Raw genomic sequence first — 10,459 nt, 5'->3', positions numbered from 1 at the left:
GCCTCTGGTTTTGTTGCTCAACAACATGGAAATTCGGGATGGAAACTAATTAGCAAACTGTCCTCACCCCCTATGAAAATTTAACTGATATGCCTTTGTCCTGCACTTAGCTCCTCTGTGAGTCCCTGAAGGTAAAAATGTCCTGAGTGGACAAGTTCTGAATATCTGGCCAACAATCAAACACTTAACCTCTTCAGTGCCACAGAGCAAACTATTTCTGTGCAGCCAAACATTGTTCAAATCCGAAGAACTTGATTTAAATTTTTAGTGGAGATTCCAGAATTCCCTAAGATGTCAGATATGTTGGGCTGTATTTGGGGGAAATGTGTATAAAATGCTGCATGAAAAATCTAGAATACTTACATTTGACTGAATGGTGCGGCCCTAAAATCATGGATTTCACTCTTTAAATAACAAACTATCTCTTCATTGAAGAGCTGGAACAAGCTGGTAATGGATCTTTATGTATCTTTATGTTATACTGTCAATGTGAATTAGCATATATAATATTCCCAGTGTTTAAGCTGCTTACAGGGAAAAATAAAAGAACCTGATTTAAAGGAGTCATTTTACCCAAAATATAACCCTGTAGAGGGGTTACCCTTGGACCACCACACTCACATAGCAAGTTAGTGCCATTTTCATAGCTAGATAACACAAGCTAGTGTCTCTAGTTTCAGATTTTCTGCAGACAGACACATGGTCGCCATAAAACACATGAGCTAACAGTCATACCTTGTTAAAATATCCTGTTTGATGTTTTTGAGTGGTGACATATTGATCTACAGGAGCTAATTTACTCTGTGCTCCTCCCAACTTCAGTGACGTTTCGGTTGATGTGGAGGTGAGTAGAAAATGAGTAAGATTTGCTTTTGATGAAAAGTGTTGCTTTAAGTATGCAGGAATGGGCCTTAAGACAAATATGCACCAGCAGCAGCAACATCGTAGACCATACTTGTCAATCATTTTCTATGACGAGTAGAGTATGATGGAATCACAAGCAGCAATATATATATATGTTTTTAATATAGAAACGGAAGAAATCTGTGGAGGGAAGTTTAGAATGCAAAGGTGAACTATGACCTGGAAACAGTGGAAAAGCAGAGCAGGGTAACCAATCATACCTGACATCTATCTGTGTATTTAAGGTAAATAAATGTAGATTTCAGCCTGTTATTTACTGCGGATGTAACACACTGTAAACTGTGTTTGGATAGATAGCATGTCTGTTCTACCCACAAGTAGAGAGTGCAAGGAAATTATCTGTAATTCAATGAGAAATGCTGTGCCTGCCTGGAAATGATATTTAACAGCCATGTTGCTTAGAAACGGTAAAAAGGTAGTACAATTGAAGTCATGACTTCTGTATAGAAGTCTAAAGAAACTAACTCTATTCATTCACAAATGCAGACCTGGAGACTCCTGACTCAGCTCCTTCATGATTCATGTATGGCCTTGTGATTGTTAGCCTGTCTGACATCTTTAGGGAGGGAGAATGTTACATCGCTCATAGATTTGTATAAATAAATATGAATGTAACACTCAATAAAAACTGCCCCCTATTCTGAAGAAAGTCCACCTTAGAAAAATTTCAGGATGTGCTGAAACTACTGGTGTGCGAACCATGGATTAAATCCTATGCAGCTACAGTGTGTTTGTAGTCGAACCTTGGTGAATGTTTGAAAGTGAAATTGCATAAATTTGATGATCTCTCACTAAATTTATTTGCAGCTATGATTATGTGAACTTATAGACCTACTGTGTAGTGTAGGAACTAAACTAACTGGGGTTTCCAAGGCACTGTAGATATGATGGCCACAGCTGCTGTTAAGGTCATTGATGTCCTCTGTAATTTTGGGGGCATTTGCAGTTTTAGCAACCTGATAGTTGAAAACACACATGGTGCATACTTTATAGGCTGATTCCCCTATTTTTATACTCAGTGAGTTTAAATGCAACTATGATTAGACCAGCAAAAATATAAACCATCAAGAATTATATTCCTGGCTCTGGCTTTGAAACAGCATAAAGAGTAGCCTTGTAAAATACTGCATAACTGAACAGTCAACTAAAACTTGAATAAAATAAAATTAAAATAAAAATAATTAAAAAAAAGTTTGACCTTTTTGGTTCCTGGTCATAATCTTCTGAGATTGTTTGTAGGTGCAGCAAGCGTACATGACCTCAGTTTTTCTTAAACACTTTCTAAACACTAACTGAGGTCATGACCCTACTGACATCTGCTATACATGGCAGTTTCATTGTTCATCCTAAAATCAACCAGTAGTCTAGAGATTAAATAATTGATTAATTGACTGACAGAAAATCAATGGCAACAATATTGGTAAGTGAGTAATCATTTCAGTTCATTTTAAGCACTTAAGGCCAAAATTTCTCTGGTACCAGCTTCTCAAATGTCAATATTTTCTATAATGGTTCAACATCTTTAAGTCGATAAGTGGTCAGACAAAACAGGGAATCTTGGGTTTTGGGTTTCTCACCATTTTATACACTAAGCAATCAATCCACCATTGAAGAAAATAATTTTCAGACTATTGATAATGAAAATAATCTCCTATGATGGAATAATACTACCTTCCTCCAGATTTTCTTTGTATTAATTTCGTGACAGACAAAACATTATAGCAATTTGATATGACAAAACTTTATGACAATATAAACTAAAACAATAAAGCTTCATGTAGACCCAATTAATATGGAGGAAACCTGGGGATTTTCGGGCCCTGAGGCAGTTGCCCGTTTTTCACCGTTGGTAATCCACATCCACCTTTGGCTACGGCCTTGGCTCATAGTTTTGATCTCTTTCTGATTATTTTATCGATGTATCGTCCTTTATATTGTTTCTTTTTTTCCACGGAATTTTTTTTCACATGTGCCCCTAATCCTCTTCCATATATTTGTAACAGTCGACATTTACAAATATACGTTTCATGATTCAATACGAACAGTTTTTTTTTGGAGAAAGAGCAGCTGACGTCCCACCTCGGCCCCGCCTCTCCCGTGACGTCGCCTTCCTCCTTCCTTCCCGTCTGTCCCTCCGCTGCTAGCACAGTTAGCACTAGCACGTTAGCCCCCAGCAGCTGTCGGTGGCAGTCAGTCAGCCAGTCGGAGTCGTGGTGCATTTGTAATCCTCCTCCCTCCCGTAGAAAAAAACCGCAGACGGTTCGGTTGTTTCTTAGGGAGCCAGCTGCTTCACTTCTCTGGGCTACCTGCGGTTAAACATTGTTGTCTTCGCCGTCACGACAGGAAGAAGCTCTGGGACATGGCCAGACCAGAACAAGTCCTGGTGCTAGAGCCACAACACGAACTGAAATTCAGAGGTAACGCTGGCACAGAGGGCCGGGCCGTGCCGGGCCGGGCTAGGTAGCTAACCTAGAAGCCGTTTATGACAGCCAGTGTATTGATTTCTGCATTAACCACTTAACGTTTGCTTAAGTGTCGTCGCTGTTGTTAGATTAGACAGACGTAACGAGTCTGCGTTGAAACAGGTGAAACGACACTGTGCGCGACGATGCTAACCAGCTAGCATTCAGCTAACCTAGCAAGCAAATCAAACTGTTAGCTGTCATTGCAGCGTCAGGGCAGGCCCGCCGTCCCATTTCTCTAATTCACTCATTTGCTCCTGTCTCTGTCTTTCATCCCCTGACAGCAGGTTAAACAACTCCGCGATGGGATCTAATTCTTGACATATGCCGTGCGCTCGGCGTTGTTGCTAACACCCGACTGTCAAAAAGTGGCTATTCTAGCATTTTCTACGATCGGGGTGTCATTGCTTAGCCTTATCACCATGCTTATTTCACAATATCATCAGCTAGCAAGCTTCGACTGGGAGCTTTACAGTTTACTTTCATTGTGCAGCCTGAATTCCTTTCCAGCTTTTCTATATACAGCCTGAAGAACTGTAAATACAGTCGTAGCTGTTATAAGGGCAGGGATAATGGAGATCACTGCCTTTGGGTATGATGTTGCTGGAGAAATGGGTCAAGCGATGGCCTAAGGTGAAGGGATCAGTCAGTAGTGGGCTGTTCACTGATCGATTATTGCAGCGCTTTGGAAGAAAAGATGAGCCAGGAGAAGATGCATACACCCACACAGTGTATCTGATTAGAGCAGTGAGGTTGTTTGTCCAACATACGATTCCATAACCCGGGTTTAGCTTCCAAAACAAGTTGAATATTTCTGTCAGAGGGACAGTTTGAGGATGATTTAAATGATACAACAAGCAACATGAAAACATTTGCACTTGGCACATGTCACAAAACCGCCCCTTGAATAAGTTTTCTATATCATCCAAATTTTGGCTGAGGGTGGGGTGTGAATAATAAAATAAATGCTTGCACATTTTGCTGCTCTTTCCACTGTTTTAATGTTTAATTTGCATTGTTTAGGGCAGACTCTGTGGCGTCCCTCACAAACACCACTCACATATTCATCCTTGAAGACCCATGTGTATCAGCAAACCAGTCTTGGTGACATGTTTGAGTGCCCACTGAGCTTAGATTTTCAACATGGAACCCAAGCCAGGCTGTAAATTTACATATACGTTTTTAAGTCACTGTGCTGTTGCTCTCCATGTCCTCCTCAGGCCCGTTTACAGATGTCGTTACTGCCACTCTGAAGCTCACCAACCCCACAGATAGAAATGTGTGTTTCAAAGTCAAGACTACCGCACCTCGCAGATACTGTGTGCGCCCAAACAGTGGCATCATTGACGCTGGAACCTCCATCAATGTTTCTGGTTGGTAAAACATTTTTGCATCCCCTTGCAACACAGATGACAGGCCTAATCAAAGTTCAAGCCCACGATGTGGTTTTCACATTACATTCAGACAGCTGTGTGATACTGACACACTGAGATATGTATATGTTGCACTTCTGTAGTTACTTTCAGACAGTATGTTTAAGTTAGGAGTAGGTATTCAGTATCTGAGGAACAACTGACTACAATTGTGTGTAATGGCCCAGCATAAGGAGGCAGTTAATGGTAATTTTATCCAGCAAAATAAGTTCGGTGTGAAAGCTATACCAAGCTATCTTGATCGTCAACATACTTGATGATATCTAGTCTCATGATTACTGAACTACCAGTACCAAAATAATTCTTCTAGCCTCAGTTCGAGCAGCCATTGTACTGATACAGCATTCAGCTACTTGAGGTTAGAAATATTGTTAGGAAATCATCAGAGGGCACATCTCTAACTGTCTTTGCAAGTGCTGTGTAGTAATAACCTGCACAAAAACAAATAATTATAATAACACTGTTTAGTTCCAAACATGTAAAGAATAAAAGAAGAGTTGGAAATGATAGATAGCAGTATAGTCAGGTTGTTAAATTAAAGATATCAGATATCAATGTTAAATATATCAGTTTATTAAAAAAAACACAAATCTAAAATAAGTTGAAGATTTGAAAATTGGAGTTATATTATCGTACAACAACTAATATCAGTGTGAGGAACATGTAACATGATTTTTGGTGCATTGTTAATAATTTTTGTATTATATCTAAAGAGTGAGTTGTGATTTATTTTAAACTCTGTTACATCAGTGTTTGGATTAAAATGATCCCATGCTCAAACAGACAAATTGAATTTCTAACATTGATTCAGTGACTGAGTAAATGATCATTCAGCCATGAAAGTGAAAATTTCAGGACAAGTAGTCAGTTCATGAGGAGTAAGCAGGCCCACTACAACCCAAATCAAACCTGACCAACATCTTTACTTGTCTTTTACCTTTTTCATTTACCGGTTGTGTAGTAGTTAAGGGGCAACACAGGAAGTTAGTCCTTTCCCTAATGATCTGGGTTTCCATTCTGTTATTGTTTTTGTCCACAGTTATGCTACAGCCTTTTGACTATGACCCCAATGAAAAGAGTAAACACAAATTCATGGTGCAGTCCATGCTGGCTCCATACGACATGACTGATATGGAAGGAGTTGTGAGTACCTGTGCATAAAATATGATTTGGGATTATAATCTTGTTATTCATAGTTGTCCAATTGACCCTGAGTTTTTTCTTGATGAACCACTCAGGAGATATATCAGTATCTTTCAAAAACCTAAAGTAATGCCATCTGAACTCTTGAATATTGCAGCTTGCATGTGTCTGTCATTGTGCAGAAGATTTTCTGAAAAATCAAAAAAATAAAAGAAAGATAAAATAAACTGATCAGATGCTGTTCCTGTATGAACCATCTCTGTATTTTCTTTCTGTCTCTTTCCCTCTTTTTTTGTCATTCACAGTGGAAAGAGGCGAAACCTGAAGAGCTGATGGATTCAAAGTTGAGATGTACATTTGAGATGCCTTTAGAAAATGACAAAACTGTAAGTCTAACTCCTCCACGTGTGCACCATATATTTCAGAGATTTAAATAGCCATTTCAGGCCCATTGGATATGGTCTTAAAAAATTTTATCAGATGGAAACATTCACATTGCATGTTTCTTTAGAGTTTATTTTTTCCCTTTTGTTCAGTATTTTTTCAGTCTCTTACCCATCAGCAACACATCACTGTGTGCCACCCATTACATATTTTTTTTATTCATTTATGATTTATTTGTTTGTACTTTCATCTCACCTCTTGCCATGTCTCTGCATGTCTCTTCATCCCCTTCCTACCTGTCCCTCTACTCTCACCCCACTGCCCCCCCTCACCCTCACTCTCCACAGCATGAGAGTGAAAGCAACAAAACTGTGTCTTCCTCTACCTCCTCTGTTAAGACTGAGCACCCCTCACTGCCCAAGTCAGCCAGCGCTTCACTGGATGACGGGGAGGTGAAGAAGATAATGGAGGAGTGCAAGCGGCTGCAGATGGAGGTGCAGAGGCTACGGGAAGAAAACAAACAGATCAGGGTGAGACGCTGTAGAACCCATACAAGAGAAAATCTGTCTGCATTTTCTCTCAGGCTTGTATATTCTACTCCAGCACTTCCTCTATCATTCAAAGAGACAGAAACAACCATAGAGTTTATTCTTGAATGTGGTGTGTGGTTTGAAAAAGGTGGACAGGGTGAATAATAAAAAAAAATATAAAACTTATTTTATTGAAATGACTGGCCATCATAAAACCAGAGACAAATATTTTTTTTGGATACTGAAACCAGTGTGCTGTGTTGTATGAGAGTAAAGCTGAATACTGACTAACTGCCCCACGTTTGTCTAAAATCATTTCACTTATTGCTTGAATGGTAACTTATTTCCAAATGAGGATTTAGAGGTTAAAAGCTGCACATATCAGGTGACATTCTTTAACCTTTTAAAAATATCAAAATAAAGAACGGAAGGTGTCAAATAAGTGTCGTACTTATGTCAGGGATTTGATTGTACTCAGTTTGTGAATAGATTTTTCTGACAGCACTCGAAGGCAGCAATAATTATACCAGATTCTTTAGGCGGATAGTGGTATCACTATTTAAAAGTTAAAAAACTCTATAATGGCATATCGGCAAATATTTTTTAAAGAGTTGGAACCAAGATGTGTATGAAGTGGGAAATTTTGCAGTAGGAAAGTAAAGTTGTCAGAGCAAACTATTATAATAAGGACACAGTTTCTAAGTGACTTCCATTTCTGTAGGGTTTCTTGTTACTTGTATAAATACACTGAAAACAATATATTCATGATAAATAGAAGTCTGTATTTGACTGTGTATGTGTGTGCATTCATGCATGCGTGTGCGCTGAGCTGTTTTGAATGCATCTCTGACTCCCCTTTCCTCATCTCAGGAGGATGACGGGCTGCGGAAGAGAAAGGTGATGTCAATGGTTACTCCTCACTCCTCCGCCATGGCGACCTCAGCCGTGAGGGATGAAGGCCTAAGCACCCGCGTCCTGGCGCTTTGCATGCTGTTCTTTGTCATTGGAGTCATCATTGGCAAGCTGCTCCTGTAGAGACAGACGGACAGAGCACAGAGACGGACGGACGGGTGGCGTGCTCGGGGAGGACACGTGTCAGTGATGGCAACGGGGATGTCTTCTGGGTTTATGTTGATTTATCTTTCTATTGTTTTGTTTTTTTTTTGTTTTTTTTTTAACATTTAAGGCAATATCATGATGGTTTGTCTGGATGGAAAATAATTTAATGTGTAAAAAGAAAACGAAGGAAGGCAATCCCAAGTTAAACCATGAGTGCGAGCGTTTTTGTCACAGGTCTTGCCTTTTTCTTTTTTTGTGAAATGATGACCACCTCTGATATGTTCTTTCCGTCCATCCCTTCTCCCTAAATGATCCTCCCCAACTTGCACAGGTCACAGTTAGTGGTGTATGGAAGTGGCTTCACGCTGGCTGAATGTCGAAAGTCTTTCATTGATTCTTTATTGATTTTTAAGTCTTCGAGCTCCTCACTCACATTGTCTATAAGAAATATATAACACTCCTCTCCTGATAATCTCTCTTCCACTTATTACTGATAATCTGCAAGGAGAAGTGAACACAAGTGATCGGTGAAAGACTTTTTTCCTAGACTCAGACCCTGTGTGTTGTCTTCTGAACAGTATGTGGTAAAAATGTGAGCCAGTAGAAGCCATGCATGTGTGTGTCATGTTGATTTTGCCTCCTGCAGGAGGGCTGATGTGACTGCGTGTGGATGTTTTTATGAGGAGACCACAAACGGTGAAATCACAGGCTGTTTCAGAACAAAGGAAGATGGGTGGTGTAAAAAGAAAAAAAAAAAGAAAAAACTGTCCTCTGAACAGATTACCTGTGCACAACAGAAAAATGGGGTTTTTTGATTATAAACTTAATGATTTAAGTTGGAATTCAATAAATCAATTTTGGGGCCATTTGTAAAATTATAACCTTGTAAAATCAATATTATGATAACGAATTGATGCTGCACAGCGATCTAGTTCAAAAACAAAGCTGTAGTCTATTTCAAGGCATGAGATTTTCCAAGTTAACACTTTGACAATTTCTTCCTCAGGTTGCAGGAGAGAAGAGTGGCACTAGACTAAAAACAGACCCAGAAAAATTTCCCCCTTAAACCAGTGAACTTGTCATGCAAAACCAACTCAATATACAATATCCACTATGTAACAATAGTTTTGGCCAATGTTGTATTTGCGTCCTTTAGTGTATTACAGCAGTTGTTTGCTTTTTTCCCTTATATTATCATGTAGCCACGATGCTTCTGTTGTTTATAATATTCAAATGCACTATATTCAAGTGTTCACTCTGCAGTCTGCATGAAATTACCTGGGTTTATTTTGATTATTATTATTTTGTTTGAGTGTTGAAGTTATAATAGAAAAACAAAAAAATACTGTCTTTACAAAAGGGACCATCTTGAGTCTGGTTTATCAGTTTGTGTGTGTTTTTGTTCCTTTTCCATCATCTTTTTCTTTTGTTTCCTGTTGGGCTCTGGTGGTTGTGAGATAACAGAGACAACACAGCTGTATTATCTCCATTATCACGTGACCAGCTCACCAAACTTGTTGGTTGTTTAAAAAAAAGAAAGGAGAAAAAAAAGAGATTAAACATCTGTATTTTTCGTTGCCTGAGGGAGCAGAGAGGAGGGGATGTGGGCGGCTTGGAGGAGGACTGACCTGTGAATACACACTACATTGAAGAAAAAACATGGCATCAACGCTTCAGACCACACATGCAAATATACAGTCACACAACAATGTAATCAAACAGTAATTGGATACTCTTTTGTATGTACATAAAAATAAAAAGACTTAAAAAGATAACTGGCAAAGTTATTAACATACTGTAGTAAAGGAAGAAAATAATTAAGCAACCACCATGGTTCATGTAGCATCATAATGAATTAAAATACATAAACCCCCAACCGTCTTTTTCTGTGAAAAGTTTACTAATTTTTTTCTCATTTAGTTTAGATTGCAGTCTGAAAAAGGGGTGAAATAGGCTGTGAGGTGTCTGTATGTGTGTGTGTGTGTGCCTACAAAAACAGGTTGATGGAGGATCAGCTAAAAAGCAACTTTGCAACTCCTGTTGGCATATTTATTTTTATTATAGTATATTATAGTATAGTATGAATGCTGAGGCATTCACACTATTGTTATTCAAATCTTTATTATTAGTTATTGTCATTCAAATCTTTATTATTAGTTATCATTATTATTATTAGTTTGAACGCTGAGGCATTCTGTTTGAATAACTATTGTTATGATAAAAGCAAGGACCCTGACCTTGATAGAATGGTTGAATGTACCACAGACTACATTAACTTCTGTATGGACACTAATACAAACAAGGACTGTCCACTGCTTTCCAAACAACAAAACCTTGATCACCAGTAACATCAAGACCCTCCTCAACCAGAAGGATGGAGACAGGCTCAGGTGTGTGCAACATGAGCTGAAGAGGATTAAAGCAGGCGAAGGAGGACTACAAAAAGAAAGTGGAGAGGAAGCTGCAGCACAACAACACCAGAGAGGTGTGGAAGGGGATGAGGACCATCACTGGCTATAAAGAG

The 10,459-nt window shown here is 39.0% G+C and overlaps 1 protein-coding gene across 2 annotated transcripts; it reads left to right on the top strand.

The window, feature by feature from the left end:
- Positions 1–3,047: 3,047 nt before the first annotated feature.
- LOC111219133 (vesicle-associated membrane protein-associated protein B/C-like) lies at positions 3,048–9,811 on the top strand. 2 transcript variants are annotated; one of them, XM_022741728.1, is made up of 6 exons: positions 3,048–3,341; positions 4,607–4,759; positions 5,859–5,962; positions 6,268–6,348; positions 6,745–6,876; positions 7,747–9,811. In XM_022741728.1, exons 1-6 carry the CDS (start codon positions 3,284–3,286, stop codon positions 7,909–7,911), a joined length of 693 nt encoding a protein of 230 aa, XP_022597449.1. In that variant the 5' UTR covers positions 3,048–3,283; the 3' UTR covers positions 7,912–9,811. The 2 variants fall into 2 exon arrangements, with proteins under 2 accessions (XP_022597449.1, XP_022597448.1); XM_022741727.1 differs by having other exon boundaries at positions 3,050–3,341; positions 6,694–6,876.
- Positions 9,812–10,459: the final 648 nt, after the last annotated feature.

Source organism: Seriola dumerili, unplaced genomic scaffold, assembly GCF_002260705.1.
Source record: "Seriola dumerili isolate Sdu_G_001 unplaced genomic scaffold, Sdu_1.0 BDQW01000056.1, whole genome shotgun sequence".
Lineage (NCBI taxonomy): Eukaryota > Metazoa > Chordata > Actinopteri > Carangiformes > Carangidae > Seriola > Seriola dumerili.
Note: the sequence above shows the minus strand (reverse complement) of the source record. Positions and strands in the feature narration are given on the sequence as shown.